This window comes from Rhincodon typus, chromosome 3, assembly GCF_021869965.1.
Source record: "Rhincodon typus isolate 14 chromosome 3, sRhiTyp1.1, whole genome shotgun sequence".
NCBI lineage: Eukaryota > Metazoa > Chordata > Chondrichthyes > Orectolobiformes > Rhincodontidae > Rhincodon > Rhincodon typus.
Window position 1 is genome coordinate 38,953,787 of NC_063334.1, and position 17,874 is coordinate 38,971,660.

General features: G+C 41.9%; 1 protein-coding gene across 1 annotated transcript in view; it reads right to left on the reverse strand.

The window, feature by feature from the left end:
• The window catches only part of gldc (glycine dehydrogenase (decarboxylating)), a 172,267-nt gene that overhangs the window by 79,738 nt on the left and 74,655 nt on the right, over window positions 1-17,874 (reverse strand). Inside the window, exons 9-15 of the mRNA XM_048595226.1 lie at window positions 17,316-17,421; window positions 17,096-17,235; window positions 16,273-16,353; window positions 7,155-7,252; window positions 4,010-4,094; window positions 3,871-3,912; window positions 2,389-2,531 (exon numbers count right to left, since the gene is read on the reverse strand). Of these exons, the coding sequence (XP_048451183.1) occupies window positions 2,389-2,531; window positions 3,871-3,912; window positions 4,010-4,094; window positions 7,155-7,252; window positions 16,273-16,353; window positions 17,096-17,235; window positions 17,316-17,421 (695 nt within the window). The remainder of the gene's footprint in view (window positions 1-2,388; window positions 2,532-3,870; window positions 3,913-4,009; window positions 4,095-7,154; window positions 7,253-16,272; window positions 16,354-17,095; window positions 17,236-17,315; window positions 17,422-17,874) is intronic.

The following is a 17,874-nucleotide window of genomic DNA, read 5'->3' on the forward strand; positions in this document are numbered from 1 at the left end:
ATGTAATTCCCTGCACTCAAGTAGTGTTCTCCAAACTCAGTTGGACTGGTGAGGATGTCCACATGCATTGGAATACCTTGCAACCTGTATGCTTTACTTGCCATATTTTCTAATGACAAAGCCAGTTATAGTGTCTGTTTGAAATCCAGTTGGGCTCCCGTCAGCATGTGTTTTTGAATATTTACATCATTAATCCCACATATCAGATGGTCTCCAAGTATCTTATTAAGAATTAAATCAAATTCACAGGACTCTGCCAGTCCTTTTAACCTAGTCAAAAACCCTGATACAGATTCTCCTGATTCTCAAATTGCTGAGTAAAAGTGATAGTATCTCAGAAGTAGAGGAAGTTTGGGGTTGTAATATTACTTAACTATGTCAGTCAATTCTTGAAAGGTTTTAGTATCTGGTGCTTCAGAGAAAGTAAAGCTCCTAATGACAGAAAAAAATTGCTGGTCCACAGGCTGTCTGGAGAATTATTCATTTTTCATACTATTGCCACAATGTCATTTGCTCGGAAAAAAAACACATTCTTTCCACATACCGGGCTCATTCTCTACAATTTGCCCAACAAGTCCACATCGCCCCTCCAAACAGTATCCCACCCAGACCCATCCCCATTCCCATTCCCTTTCCCTGTAGCCCTGCATTTCCCACGGCTCATCCAACTAACTGACACATCCCTGGACACTATGGGCAATTTAGCCTGGCCAATCCACCTAACCTGCACAGCTTTGGACTATGGGAGGAAAAGAGCACCCGTACAGACATGGGAGAACATGCAAACTCCACACAGACGGTCATCCGAGGTGGGAATCGAACCTGGACCCCTAGCGCTGTAAGGCAGCAGTGCTAACCATAAGCCACCTTGCTGTTCCACCGCTAATAACACCTGTATCCCATCACCAAGTCACCTTTTACTTAGACATGAACAATCCTGGACTGTGGCACTGCCTCAGAGTCAGGTACCCGTTTCATATGTCAGCCAGGGCTCCCTGATTAGGCCAGATTAACAGCCCTAATCAGGGTGCTCCTATTCTATGGAGGTCCAACTGGTTGACCTCGTTACAATCATGACATTGACTATTCTCATGTACTCTTGGCTGGTGTCCCACATTCCGCCCTCTAAACTACAGGCTATCCAAATCCCTCCTGCTAGCATTCTAACTTGCACCAAATCCTGTTCACCCATCACGTGATTTCTGACCCACCTTAGCTCGGATTAAGTAAAATCACAATTTTAAAATTATCATTCTTGTTTACAAATCCGTCCACAGCTTTGACCCTCTCCAAATCAGTAATCTCCTCCAACATGCCAAGTACATGAGCTCTTCCAATTCTGGCTCAAGTGTTGCCGGGGTTAAACTCTCCCCCACTGATTCAAGTGTTTTCAGCTGCCTAGGACTAGATTTTCACTCCCTAAACCTTTCCACGCCTCTCTCCCTCTTTCATTTGAAGGACCACCTTCAACCTGTTTGATCAAGCGTTCATTCTAAACATTTATGTGGATTAGCAGAAACTTTTGTTTGATAACGATCCTGTGAATCACATTGGAGAGACTTTACAATATGAAAGGTGTTTTATAAATAGATTGTTGTTGATCCCATGAGGCTTAACATGATGTTTACTGTAGGTACAAGCAAGTGAGCCAAAGCAAATGTAACCTAGCAAGAGACAGTGATTTTCAGCGTCCAGTTTGAAGGGTTTCAACTTTCAACTTAATTTGCTATTAATTTCCAATTAGAGATTAACAAAACTAATTAGCTACGTTTTTGTAGAATTGACTCATGTCCATGGGGATGTGTAGCGAGGCTGCTTTAGAATCAATAAACAAGGATTGAAACCTTTCATCCTACTGACATGATTGAGTTCGGGTCAGGGAAATGTGCAGGTTGATCTTCCCGCTAGACAGCAATTGAAATTGTGAAAAAGCCACTGGCAGGGCCTCTTCCTCGGTGAGCAAACAGTATAGTAAAGGATGTCAGTCTTGGCAGCAAGAGAAACCGATGGAAGTACCACACTGCACCCTCACTAATGATGCCAATTACCTCCCCAACTACCATGCCTGACCAATCTGAGCTCAACCCCACTCCACCTGGCTTCTCAAGTCTGCTCGACCTTGCTGCTCCTGGTGAGGTGCAGTTCCAGCTGTGGCCTCTCCAATTGGTTGGCAGCTCCTGAAGGTGGCATCTTTGCCCTTGAAGGAATAGAAGATCGATACCAGGCCACCAATTGTATGATAGCTCCAGAATCAGGTCAGGGTGCCAGGGAATGCCAAGGCAGGGTTGCTCTGGTTTACAAGCGCCCTGTTGAGGTGTTTACTGTACTGGGACTAAAGCAAATACTGGAATCTTAATAAAAGGTAGAATGAAAACATTGCAGGCCAACCTATTTGGCTGGAAAGAGATTTTGTCATATCCAGTGATTTCGCACAAGTCCCGCTCCAGTTCCTGGAATAACTGCTGGTATCCTTGCGCCTGATCCAGAGGTACAAAAGGATGCACGTTCCCAAATTCTAGCCAAGTGATGGGCTGCAAAGAAAGCATAGGGAGTCGGGAGAAAGGGGAAACACAACATTTATTCATGAAAACTATCTACATAATTTTCAAAATACAAACAATTAACTTGCAACGAGGATTATGTGGCAACATTTACTACTTAATTAAGAGGTTGCATTCTAATGATATTCAGATTAATATCTCAATATTTAGAATGGATTTTATAATCTTTGGCTTTAATTTTGAAGCACCTTCATAAAAGTTCACTCGAGAGAGATTTGGTTGGAGCTCTGGTTCCATTTGAGAGATTTTGGCTCTTTATTGTAACTATACAATGGGCTATTCAACCTTCACTGTGCAGATGTGCTGACAAACTAGGAGGTTAGGAATGGATGAGAAGAATGCTCTATCTGGGGCTTGTGCAGGTACAGTTCATGATGGGCAGACAGTATCCCTTGAGCATTTTCAGATATGGAATATTTTAAAATCCTCCATTTAAGAATCCAGAGCTGTCCTATGGAGGAGGGGGTGACAGTGGGGGTCTGGGCAAATCATACTGCGCCCCATCCATCCCCAGCAGTCTTAATGAAGTTCATTTGTGTGAATGATGCCTTGCAGCCTTCAAATGAAATGGAACAGAAAGTCATGAGAATGTTATTCTCAGCCATTCAAAGGTCACCTAGAGCCTCGTTTTTTAGGTCCTCCCAGATCCTATGGTCCCAGCATATAGGCACTGAAATCACGGGATCTGGTGCACTCGCCCCAGCCTAGGGACACAGTTCTGTAAAGAACACTGTTTGGCTTCAACTCGTGCTGATCTGGTTGTATTCAGCTGGTACTAACTGCCTCAAGGCAATTAAACCAGTCTAGCAACTGGGCCTTAAAACAGGCATTGTGCAAAAAACAGAAGTTGCTAGAAAAGCTCAGCAGGTCTGGCAGCATCTGTGAAGAAAAATCAGAGTTAACGTTTTTGTCCGGTGACCCTTCCTCAGAACTGCAAAATCTGTTTCTGACATATTCAGTGTAGTCTGTCCTTATCAGCTTGACAAGCATGTACTGCCACCAAATAACCAGTACTTTTTGCTTACCTCTTGGGCACTTGTGCTTAGTGCCTGTGCAGCCAAATTACTGAGTCTAAATATGTGGCTAGAGAGCCAATGCTGTGGGTGCAAGTCTTTGCTTTTGCAGTAAAAGCACTCTCATAAGCGCAATCTCTCAAAGGCAGATTTAATCAGATAGTTCTTCCCTCCTGAATAGGCAGCACCCACATTACATGCTGATTACACAAAGAGTTCACATTATACTCAACTTCAGGAAATAAAGATATGTCAATTTTGTAACTAAGGTGACGTAAGGAATAAGCCACACTTACCGTGAGTTCTGAGGAACTGTTCAGCTTCATTGTGCAAGACCCCTGGATCAAACAGAGGAAAAAAAAATGTGTAATGTACTACCAATGAAGTTACATATTGAAGTAGGAAGAAAATTGAAAATAACTAACTATCACCCACCAGTGGAATCATGCTGTGAACGAGAGAAATATCTTTATTTTCTAATTTCTTCATGTACCGGACAATATTCGTTTCGGAGTGATAACTAAAATATATAAGTTAACAAATGAAGTGCTCAAAACATGGGAGTGTGTACAAAATTTTAAAACTATTAACTAAATATAAAGCTTGATGAATAAGATTGAAATAATGTTAAAAGATGACATTTGGCTTAAGGCAGTAAAATTAAATTTGACTTCTGTTACTTCACTCATACAGCACACCAAAAGACAATTACAAGCATGAAGTGACGAGGCTGGTTCCCTGCCTAACTTTATTATCTCAGACTATCGTAATATAATTTACAGAAGTGGTTCCAGACAGGTAAAAATGTAGTCAAATAACATTAAAATTTTATTACCGGTGATGAATTTGATGATGTTTAGATGAACTTACTATGAAAGGGACTTAGGGACTTTTGTTATGTGGAAAAAAAACTCGATAAACTTGGATAATTCTTATAATTTTAGGATAGTACACGAGAGAGACGTGTTAAAAACTTTTCGTTTTTAACAGTCATCACAACTGTTACGCAAGGAAAAGACTTGAGAAAGGGATATCAACTCACACAGCATGAGGACAGGTAGTTGGTTGGTTGGTTCATTGGTGGCAGAGAGATGTAGCTGAAACTCTAAACTGTCAACCGTAGTTAGCTAATGAAATTCAGATCAGGCACACAGACTCTTATTGGTCAGCGTATTGTCATGGGGAGAAAAGAAATTTTAAGAGAAGACGAAGGGGAGATTTGACAGAAATATTCAAAATGGTGACAGTGGATGTCAAGGATTGAAGGGGAGAAACTAACTCCGGTAACACGGCAGCAGAGCTGAACGCTCCAGCCAGAGCTCCTCGGTTCTCCCACTTCTTTTTCTTACTTTCCCCTGGACCCCCCCACTTCTCTGGACCTCAGACACTCGGCTCCGGCCTCCGATTCCCAGCCTCCAAAGCTCAGCGCGGGCTGTTAGCAGCCTGTGGCCAGACAATATGGAGGCCCCCCGCACTGGTCTGCTGTGGAGATCCTTTGAAGAGGGACTGTGAGGTTGTCATTTTAACTTTGCTTCTTGTTTTTTCTGACCTATGGTCATGCTGTGCATTGCTGCAATATAACCTTTTTTTTTCTTTATTTCTCTATTCTGTAACTAAAGATTATACCTAGGTACCACTGTAGCAGGTACCAAAGTAGCAACTTATAAGCTTTTCACTGTTCTTATTTGAGTATGTGACAATAAAGCTAATTCAATAAAGAGGTAACAAATTGGATAAAGGGAAAGCAGTAGATGTGATATATTTGGATTTTCAGAAATAATTTCATAAAAGGTACCACATATTATGCTTCTTGGTATGACAAGATCCCAAAGTGTTGTTAGAGGTAGCATGGATAGAGGTGTGGCTTACTAATGGAAGAGAGTTGGAATAAGGAAGCCATTTTCAGAATGGCAATCTGTAACTAGCAGAGTGTCACAGGGATCAGTGCTGGGGTCACTATTTATACTACACATTAATGACTTTGAGGAGAAAAGTGAATATACTGTAGCTAAGTTTGTGAATGACCCAAAAATAGGTGGGAAGGTAAGTGGTGAGGATGACACAGTCTGTAAGGATATAGACAGGCTTTGTGAATGGGTAAAAACTTAATAGATGGATTATAATATGGGAAAATCTGAAGTTATGTGGTTTGGTAGGAAGGATAGAGATCATATTATTTAAATGGAAAAAGACTGCAGAAAGCCACGGAACTGAGCCACTTGGGAGTCCACATGCACAAGTTACAGAAAAGCTAGCATCTAATTTTAGGGAAGGCAAATGGAATGTGGGCCTTTATTTCAATGGGAATGGAGCATAAAAGTAGGAAGATATTGCTAAAAATATACAAAGCATAAGTTAGATCACAACTGGAATACCTGTTTAGGTCTCCTTTTCAAAAGAAAGATATACTGGCATTGGAAATAGTCTGGAGAAGGTTCATTGGATTAATCCTGAGCATGGAGGGACTATTTTATGAGGAGAGGTTGAGTAGGTTGTAACAGTACTCATTGGAGTTTAGAAGAATAAAGAGAACCCTTACTGAAACAGACAACATTCTCAGGGGCTAGAAAGGTTGTTACTCTTGTGGGAGAGTCTAGGACCAGAGGGCATAACATCAGAGGAAAGAGTCACCCTTTTAAGATGGAGATGAGGGGTAGTTTCTCCTTTCAGAGGGTACTGAATCTGTGGAATTCTTTACCACAGAAGGCTGTAGTGTTTGGCTCATTAAATATATTCAAGGCTGAGACAGACAGATTTTTAATCAGTGATGGAATCATGAGTTACACAGAAAAGGCAGGACACTGGAATTGAGGGTGATCAGATCAGGCATGATCTCAATGAATGACGAAGTGGACTCAATGAACAAAATAGCTTATTTCTGCTCCTGTGTCTTCTGATCTATTCTGACGGATTGTTAACAAACAGATTTAACAACTGGCAAAAACGTCCAGAGGGGAAAAATGAGAATTTGTCGTCCGTGCAGTTTGCTGTTGTGTTCCGTATTGCTTGGAGAATGCTGGAAACAGATTTAATGGACACTTTCAAAGAGATCTGGATTCATTCTCGAGAAAAAAAAAGATCTGCAGGGCCATAGAGAACAACAAGGCAGGGGGCCTAACTGAATAGCTTTTAAAAGAATCAGTACAGGGGCAATAGGCCTCTTCTCTGTGCTGTAAATTCTACAGTAACGGTAAATAAAATCCCATGAACTTTCTAAAGGAACTTGAATGCACCTTTGAAGATCCAGTAAAAGATCTGAAAATGATTTGGTAAGGTGGGAAAAGGATTTCAAGCAAAAACAAATTAACCACTTGATATATTCTTACTCGAGAAGTGTAGTAGAAGTTTTAAATTAGTTAGATATTCCTCAACCATAAAACACTGACTGTCAGGAAGTGCCTTATTTTACATTGACTGGTAACTTGGAGTATATCACAAACACCTCAACAAGGAAAAGACGGATACATTCACAAATTGTGACAAGTGTACTCTTTATCATAACTTATTTAACTGTATATGTACATGGCAGCCTCATTTTACTCGATTAAGCTGCAATCTTAGCACAAGACTTCTCACTAACCTGTTGAAGACTGGATGTGTAAGGAATTTGCTTGTCCTCTTAAACTGTGTAGCCAAGATTCCCCTTGGTTCGTCGCCCATGCTCTCAGCTATCAACTCCTTAAAAAGAAATAAAACTGTGGTTCTTGAAGATTGTACCAAACTTTGTAAAAACACAATTTGGAGAGATTGCACGCAGTATATTTTGACTTTCCTCCATATTCATAATCAGAAACCTTGGTCATTGTAAATCAATGAATTGCAAAAGAATGTTCCAAATGGATTTTTTTTATTCGTTCAAAGGATGTGGGCACCACAGGAAATGCCAGCTGTTGTCCATCCTTAATTATCCTGAAACTGAGGAGCGAACTTGAACACTGCTTACAGTAAATAAAATATTTTGAATTTTCAACAGGAGCCTGAACCTGAACGCACGTTTGAAGACCTATTAAAAGATTTGAAGATGATGTGGAAAGGTGGGAAAAGCATTTCAGGCAAAAACAAATTAACCACCTGATATTTTCCGACATGCAAAGTGTAGTTGGAGTTTTAAAATGATTAGATATTCCTCAACCATAAAACATTAAAGGTCAGGAAGTGCCATACTTTGCTTTGACTGGTAACTTGGCAGGAATCACAGACACTTTAACAAGTAACAGACTGACTCATTTACAAAACTCAGAGCCGAGCACATTGTTGAGGGGCTGGAGTCACATGTAGACCAAACCAGGGAATGAGGGCAGATGTTCTTCTCTAAAAGTACTTTTGTGAATCAGAATTGTCTTTACAAAAATTGACAATGGTTTCATGGTTACCACTAGACTAGCTTTTAATTCCAAATTTTTGGATAACTCCAACTTCACCATCTGCCATCGTGCACTTTGAACCTTGACCCCAGAACACAATATGTCCATTTAGATTACCCCTAAACCACCATCTCACCACTGAATTCTCAAATTTAAACCTAGGTATAGGGGGTTCACACCAAACTCCCAGGCAGATCTCACTATTCAATGTCAAGTCACTTCATCCATTTTCTCATCTTACGTAATGGCATGTAAACACACCAGTTACACTTACATCCTAAACACTGGTAATGTCAGTAACAAGCCTGCTCAATAAGTTGCATCAGCTTTAACTGCTAGCCCACCGGAGCCTGACCTTGGCCCAGTGGTGGTGAAGAAATTTCAGTCAGAAAATGAAAGGGAAAGGTGGTTTATGGCAGCTGCTGTGAGCAGTAAGTATGGTGGGCGGGGTGATTGAATTTGGTGGGAATGGAAACTTTGCTTTTCTGCTGACCAGTTCTAATGTAGAGATTAAGTCAGCAGCACGCTCATAGGGCGATAACCCTCATGTTATTATGCAGTAACATGTTGGCAAGTGATGAATACTCGTCAATGTAAAATATTCTCTTCTTAAGTCCGACTGTCACAAAGCAGTCAGCACTGCACGATCATTGACAATCATTTAAAGCAGACGTGAAATAGGCGGCTTTCTCCAGCTGTGTCTGAAGTCAGCTGTTGAACTCTGGGCACAACTCAGTGGGAGAGAAGATGTGGCTAGTGAGGGGTGCACCAAGATGTGGAGTATGGCCTGGGGCATGAAGGAGTGGAAGAGGGATCCAAGAGAGGATCAGGAGCAGGTCTAGAGCGAAAACAGAAGGGCTTATCAGAACATCCGGGGTGTCCTGGGTTTTGTTGGAACAGTCAATCACAGTAAGAAAAAGCCTAAAGGGTAGTGTCAAGACTGCAAAAAGTCATAGTCAGAGTCCGTACAGTGTGGAAACAGGCCATTCGGCCCAACGAGTCCACACCGCCTGTCTGAAGAGCATGGAACCCAGACCCATTCCCCTACCCCTGCATTTCCCACGTCTTACCCACCTAACCTAAACATCCCTGGGCACTATGGGCAATTTAGCATGGCCAATCCACCTACCCTGCACATCTTTGGATCACGGGAAAGAACTGGAACACCCAGAGGAAACCCACACAGACACGGGGAGAATGTGCAAACACCACACAGACAGTCACCAGAGGGTGCAATCGAACCTGGGTGGCTGACGCTGTGAAGCAGCAGTGCTAACCATTGAGCCACCGTGCCACCCTCAATGTGCTGCTAGGCACGGGTGGGGATAGAACTCACGACTTTTGGTTTACAAGACCAATACCTTCTCACTTGGCCCGCATACCCTGCCCTAAAAGCCGCAGAACAGAGGGACTCGGGTGTCCTCATCCATGAATCACAAAAAGCTTGCATCCAAGTTCAGTGAGTATAAGGGAAGTCAAATTGGCCTTTATTTCAAAAGGAATGGAGCATGAAAGTAGGGGAGGTCTTGCTAAACTTTACAAGACGTTAGTCAGACCGGAGATGGAATTTTGGGCCCTTCATGTAAGGAAAGGCAGGCAATCCAGAGAAGGTTCACCAGGGTGATTCTAAGTACGGAGGAACTGTCTTACAAGGACAGATTGAATAGGTTAGAACGATACTCATTGGAAAATAGAAGATTGAGAGGTGACTTTACTGAAACATGTAAGATTTTTAGTAGACTTGGGGGCGGCATGGTGGCTCAGTGGTTAGCATCACTGCCTCACAGCGCCAGGGACCCGGGTTCAATTCTACCCTCGGGCGGCTGTCTGTGTGGAGTTTGCACATTCTCCCCGGCTGTGTGGGTTTCCTCCGGGTGCTCCGGTTTCCTCCCACAGTCCAAAGATGCGCAGGCTAGGTGGATTGGCCACACTAAATTGCCCGTAGTGTTCAGGGATGTGTAGATTAGGTGGGTTATATGGGGATGGGTCTGGGTTGGATGCTCTGAGGGTCAGTGTGGACTTGTTGGGCTGAAGGGCCTGTTCCCACACTGTAGGGATTCTATGACAGGGCAGATGTGGATAAGTGGTTTCGCCTTGTAGGACAGTCTGGGACGTGACGGCATAACCTCAGAATAAGGGTCTAACCATTTAAGACAGAGATAAGGATGAATTTCTCCTCTGAGGGTAGCACATCTGTGGAATTCTTTACTAGAGGGCTGTCGAAGCTGGGTCATTAAGTACATTTAAGGCTGCAAAAGACAAATTTTTAAATCAGTAAAGGAATCGAGTGTGATGGAAAAAAGGTGGTGGAGTCAAGGATTAACAATTCAGCCATGATGGTGAAGGTCTTTTTCTCAGGGTAGGGGAGTCCAAAACTAGAGGGTCTAGGTTCAAGATGCAAGGGAAAAGATTTAGAAAAGGACCTGAGGGCAACTTTTTCATGCAGAAGGTGGTGCACGTATGGAACGAGCTGCCAGAGGTGATGGAAGCCAGTACAATTACAACATTTAAAAGGCATCTGGATGGGTACATGAATAGGAAGGGTTGAGAGAGTTATGGGCCAAATGCTGGCAAATAGGACTAGATTAGTTCAGGATATATGGTCGGTGCAGAAGAGTTAGACCAAACGGTCGGTTTCTATGCTATATAACTCTATCATTGAATGGCAGAGCAGCCTTGATGGACTGAACAGCCTATTTCTGCTCCTATGACTTATGGAGTTAAGTGTGGTTCCAACTCAGGGTGCTGTCTTTGAGTTCACTCACAGGATTTTAATTATCTTCTGTCATGGACAGAATTTATGCTTGTTTTTTTATTACTGCCTTTGATCAGGATTTACTAATGTGAAGAATTTTCTTTTCTCATCTCCAGGATGAGTGTCCCAATTACATCATGCCTATTGTGTAAGATTCACAATATACCATGACTTGATGACAGATCATAAACCCGGATCACCTACGGGCATATAGACCTCTTTAATTATATGTTTTTTTAAAAGGGACCGCTATAACAAAACAAAATGACTGCAGTCTATTAACTGCCTGGAAAGGAGTTCTAAGAATCACATTGGCACACGTCTAAAAAGCTTCGAAAGGCAAAACACACTCCAAACTGAACTGTAATTCCCTGCAAGAATCTCAAGACTCTGACCATGATGGTTATAAAATGACAGCAACCTGAACAAGAGATAAATTTGCTTTATCCCCTTTCATGAAGATGCAGGGACGGAAGCTAAAAGTGAGCTTCAACCTGGTCTTTGCATGTTAGTGGCTAGATGTTGTACTGTGTGCACTAGTCTGTTGTGAAGGCCACAACTTTGACAACAGCCTTTAAAGACACTGCACTGCAGGGAAAATAAGGGAAACCTGCTGCTCACTCTGAATGTTACCAGTCAGCCACTGTCAAAAGGATCCAGAACAAAGGAATTAAAATCAAGTTTCTAAGCAAAGAATCTCAAAATTAACTGCTCAGCTACCAACACCAAAGTTGCTGGTAATCTGTTGCAATGACCGTAATGATCTGCTGTCTATTCTGCACAAACAATTCAAAAACTGATGTTTTAAAAAAAACTTTTATTATTTGTTTTTTTTGGCTCACGTCATTGCTAATCTGCAATACATGTGCATTGCCATATTATTTCTTCTTGTGATTGGTAATTAACAAACCTATCCCTTATTAGCTCACTAAGGCGTGGTTAAATTGGTTCCTTTCAAAACAAATTCATTTGGTCTATGAAAAATGTACACGAGAATCGATCCTTTTAGAAATGAGCTTGTTGTCACCAACAAAGCCAGTTGGGCCCTCCTCACCCATAAGCTTGACAATTTGGGTATCGCCACTGGAACCGTAATAACTTGGGGCACCTCAGCTGGGGTCTGGGTGATACAGCTTGCTTCATAAAAATAGTGAAAACATTGGGAGATTTTAAAGTAAAGGTTCTTTAAATTGTGTGTGCACAAATTTTGGAGGAGGGAGAGAGATTGGAACAGGACGGGGGTGTAGAAGAGAGAACAGTGCGGGGGCAGGGGTGTGCAGAGCAATCAGGATCCAGGAGAGTAGCACAGGGGAGATGGAGCTTGAGAGAGAAAGCTGGAGAGAGCGTGGAATGAAGACAGAGGAGGATTCGGCCTCCCAGGTCAACTCCCCAGCCCCCCAATGTCGACATCGTCTTCACTTCTCATATCTGGAGGATGCGACCCACTTTCTCCCCTCTCCAAATCCTGCATCCCGCGTCAGGCTTCCCACGCAATCCCAGCCCCCCACCCCCTCACTGAAAGCCAGTTCAACTTGTATGCAGTTCCTTGCACATGGGCAGTAATACATTGAGAGTCAGAGAGTCCTGGAGCACAGAAACAGACCCTTTTGTCCAACCAGTCCAGGTCGAACACAATCTCAAACTAACCTAGTGTCATGTGCCTCCTCCTGGCCCATACCCCTCCAAACCTTTCCTATTCATGTACTTTACAACGTTTAAAAGGCATTCAGATATTGTACCTGCATCCACCACTTCCTCAGGAAGTTCATTCCACACGTGAACCACCCTCTGTGTAAAAAAATTGCCTCATGTCTTTTCAAAATTTCTCTCCCCACCTTAAAAATGTGCCTCCTAGTCTTGAAATCCCCCAATTTAGGGAAAAGACAACTACCATTAGCTCTATCTATACCTCTCATTAGTTTATAAACTTCTATTGGGTTGCCTCTCAACTTCCTATGCTCCATTGTAAAACGTCCCAGCCTACCCAGACTCTTTATAACTCAAACCTTCCATTCCCAGCAACATCCCCAGTAAGTCTCTTCCAGACCCTCTCCAGCTTAATAATATCCTTCCTATAACTGGTTGACTAGAACTGGGCACAGTAGTCCAGAAGAGGCCTCACCAATGTCCTGTACAACCTCAACATGACTTCCCCCCCCGCCATTGTCAAACGACTGAGCAATGAAGGTAAACATGCCAAAGGCCTTTTTAACCACCCTGTCTGTATGTGACGTAAACTTCAAAGAATTATGCATCCGTACCCCTAGCTCACGCTGTTCTACAACATTACTCAAGGCCCTACCATTAATTGTATAAGCCCTATCCTTGTTTGTTGTACCAAAATGCAATGCCTCGCATTTATCCAGATTGAAATCCATCTGCCATTTTTGAACCCCTTGGACCATTTGATCAAGATCCCTCTGTAATCTTAGAAAACCTTCTTCATTGTCTACTGCGCCACCAATTTTGGCGAACTTCCTAACCATGCCCTCTATATTCTCATCCAAATCACTTATATAAATGACAAACGAAAGGGAACCCAGAACCAATCCCTATGGAACACCGGTCACAGGCCTCCAGTCTGAAAAGCAACCCTCCACCACCACTCTCTCTCCTGCCGTTAAGCCAATTATGTATTCTACTGGCAAGCTCACCCCGAATTCCATGTGACCTAACTTTACGAATTAGTCTGCTATGCCACCAATTTTGGGGTCGTCTGCAAACTTGCTAACAGTTGCTACGTACTCTGACTCTCGTCTTTCGTTTCTAATTGATGTGCTGTCTTCACATTCAGAACCTTCCTCATCAATCCTTCTATTTACACTGCTACTTAGAATTCCTCCATTTCCCCCTGTCTATCAGTATAAAGTCGCTCTTAATTGATCGAGCAAATCTCCCGAAGATTTTGGTCCCTTTCCAGTTCAGGTTAGGCCCATCATTTTTGAACAGGTCTTTTCTATCGCAAAAGACATGCCAATTGTCAAAAACCTGAATCCATGAACAATACAACAGCTCTTCAGACATTGATTCATCTCCCTTACCCTTTTGTTCCTTCTCTCGTTTGAGTTTGGCATTAGAAGTAAACCAGAAATTACTACATTGGGGGTTCTATCCTTTAATCTTCTACCTAAACTCTTTAATTTACTCTGTACTGCTTTAATCTTTTCCCTAAAAATGTCATTCCTGTCAATGTGTACAATAATTTCTGGTTTCTCAATCTCACCTTTAACAGTATGATTGAAACGTTTAGAGATGTCCTTAATCCTAGCACCAGGAAAGCAACAAGTCATCCTAAATTTACGCTCACTGCCATTGAATCTCCTGTCCAAGCCCCTGACAGGACAGTCCCCTATAACAATAATTCTATTAAATCTTGTCAAATGCTGCCTAACATAAGAATCATTCCAAGTGTCTAATAACTGATTGGCCCTTCCATTTTCCTGGGAACAATTATCCCCTTCTAGAGTTCCAAAAACTGAGTATCTATTTAATAGAAGAATAGCCAGAGACTTTTGAACTATCTTCTTACCTTTCCCAACAGTCACCCATCTACCTGATCCAGCTGTGTAATAACTTTTCTAAATCTACTAGCCATCTCACTCCAACCCATAGATGTCCTTAACAACATTAGGCCTAAAAAAAGGAACTTTCAATAACGCCTGATATATAAAATAAACTACCTTTCATTACCTGCAGAAAATATTAAAATAGACAAAAAATATATATATCAAACAGATAAAACTTAAATAAAATTATCCACTTAGCTGATTAACTGAACAATAAAAAAGACTCCTCTTCAATAAATTCATCAAAGAAAAAAAATCTTCTCCAGAGCTGACCACGTGTGGGACTTCCCAAACGAAAACACAACTCCTTAGTTAAAAAAACTGTTCGGCTTTCCAAAAAAAAAAAATTAGCAATGTCAAAAAAACCCCTTAAAAGGCATACAGGTTTTTTTAACTTCTGAATTTAGAATAAAAAACCTCAGCCATTCACTATAGCCCCTGAAAAGCTCGTTCAAAAAAGTCTGTTTGAAAAATAAAAGATATTTTTTGTTCGGTCTTGTGTTTTTTGACATGTTAATGATACAAAATGAATAAAAGTCTTATATTAGTGAAATATAATGACTGTCATAAAACTATAATAAATCTTTAACTGAGCCTGCAATCCCAGGAACGGCTGCAAGATCCATGTCAAACACATGACATCACACAAAGTGGACATGGTGGCATTAACGCTTGGAAGAGTACATTCCCCAAAGAGTGCATATGCACAGTTGCCTGCAATTTCCAATGTCACTGAACACTGCCTGCTTATTCTCACAAAGATTTGTCACACCTCAGATTTTAATCTTGACAACTCACTCATTCATGTGTACATGCGTGTGAGAAAGATAAGTTTAGGTCCAGGTGAAGACTAAAGAAAGAATAGGGTGTAGCCTGAAAATATCTCCGGACACAAACTGACTTGTTTACGACCAAGTGCAAGTTACATTGAATTTTTGGAAGGGTTTTCCATTATCAGGACTGACTAGATTTCTTGCCATATCTTACCAAACCTAATGCACTAATAATCTACGCTGTGCCATGGCATCACTCACATCTGATTCCAGCCCCTCTTATGCCAATCAGTGTATACCTGCCGTTAAGTTGTGCCTGCACTATCTTTAAAAGCCCGCTGTGCACCTGGAAAAGCACTGGCATACTGAAGCTCAAGGATGTTTCTGAAAGACGTCAGAAAAGGGGAAAATGGCACCACAATTCTCTGACAAGGATCTGGTGGAGGGGATGGTCCAAATCAGGGCCATCCTCTTCCTGGAGGACAGGCAGAGGAGGTCACGCCACCAGACGCTGGCAGTCTGCTTCAATGTCACCACCCGGGTCAGTGTTGTCTCCTTGTACAGAGGAGCTGATAGCAGCGGCCCAAGGTCAATGACCTTCGCTGCTTGGCCAGGGTAAGTGATAATAGTCTTTTCTCACACTCACTCTGTTGCTGAACCCACCTCCTGCCAAGTGTCAGGTTCTGCCAATGTCACTGTGCCTGCAACATCTTCCCTCCTCTTGCCAACAGCTCCCAGGCCCCAGTCCACTAATCTTCAACACCAGTGACCCTGCCTGACCTCTGTGCTGATTCCTTCTCCCTTAGAACACCTCAACACCCTTCCCCCACCTGTATCAGAATTAACAGACGTACCACTGTTTTTTATCTCAATAAAGCCCAATCTTAAATTTCTTACCCCTGACAAGGTGAAAATCCTGGCTCTCATTGGGAAAGACTAGGGCCCTTCCTCGTGGAGGTGCTGGGACTTCAGTTGTCTAAATTAATCTCAATAAATGATGATGGTCCACATCTGATTAAGTGAAATCAATCCGATGTGAAATATTTACAGGTGAAAAACACCCATGCCACTTTAGTGCACTCTAAGTCTTATGTTAATGGTACAGATGAGTAGGGTAGTTGTGGTCCCTGATGAACAGTCTGTGTTTAACCATGCCCTCGTATGCAAAATTCACAACACATTTGTATCACAGTACAGCTAATACGCTGCATCAAAAAAAAAAAGAAAAAAAAGTACTTACAGCAGATGATTCACAGCCAAAAACCCAGAGGAGATCATCCAAGTCTCTCTCAGTCACTGTTTCATCCAGGGACACTCCCAACTGTCAAGGGAAAGGCAACAACATGTTAAACATAGGATCTCAAACTGAAATCCTACAGTGACTTCAACATCTCGTGCACCAAAACAGACAATTTGTACACAGCTCAGCTGTGAGCCGAGGAGAATACACAACATGCAAGAGATGAAAAAAGGAAATATGGAAAGCAAAGAGACTATGAAGAAATCGTGGCAAGTCAAACTGAGAAAAACTGAGGGTGACCAAAGAGAAAGAGAGAGAAAGAGAATGACAGAGAAACAGAAAGAGAAAGAGACGGAGAGAAAGAGAGAGAAAGAGAAAGAGAAAAAGGAAAAAAAAAATGAGAAAGGAAAAGAGAAAGACAAAGAAAGAGAAGTAAAATGAGATATATACATAGATACACCCAGAAAAGAGAGAAAGAGATTCAGAGAGGAGACAGAAAGAGAAAAAGATAGAGAAGTGTCTGTGTCTGAGTGTGAGAGGGGTGGGCGGGGAGAAAAGAGAGAGATAGAGCAAGCGTGAGTGAGTGAATACATATACAAAGAGAAATATTTATATTATTTATACAACTGATTGTCCCAGAAAGAACCACAGTGAGTGAACATTTAACGTATGTTGTAGACTTCTGAGCTGCATTTCAGCCCGACAGTGGTGTCTCAGAAACCTACTAACTCATTGCCAGAAATCAACGCATGTCCCTTTTTAGAAAAGGCACCATATCTAAATTCCAGAAGGCTTGGTTTGAAATTATCCAAAGTTAACTCACCATACAGTTCCCATATCCTCGAAGGTTAATCTGCCGCTGGGCAGCCCTCTGTACAATCTCTTCGGTAGTCACACCACAGTAGATCTTCAATGTGTCAAAAAATAATTCATGCTGTACCTTATGGCCAGCACGTTTTAAACCTGATTAAAAACAGATTCAGTCAGAACTGCTTTTGCTGACAAACAAAAAAACAAATTTTACTGCGATTAACAAGTCTCACCTTCAGCTAAAATTAAAGTAGCGTTGTGCACTCGCTTTGCTATGTGCTTCAGTCCATTAGGGCCATGATAAATAGCAAACATTGCGGCCATGTTGGCCAAAAGTGCCTGCAATTAGAAGGATCAATTCGGAAAAGATACCTCAAGATAAATAGCAAACTAAAATATTTGTTTTGTCAGAAAGAAGTCTGTTACACAATCCTATCGAAAATATCTGAAATTACAAACCCGATAAATAAAAAACTATGCGCAATCTTACATAATTTTACATTCTAAAGATTTCCATTCAAAACAAAATACATTGATCTCATGTGCACACTCCAGATTCCTGGTGTGTCTGACTTTTGCCTTTATCTCTGAATATTGCTATGCAATTGGTAAACTTTGCTAGCTCAAATCCAGGGCAGGGACAGAGAGTAAAGTCATGCATAGTTGCAACCGTGCCGGGAAGAAGGGCAACAACGGGGTGTTTGGGGAAGGGGATGGCACGGGAAGAATTGAGATGGAAGACGGAGTTGGGGAGATGAGAGATAAAGGGATCAGGATGGGAAGAATAGATTC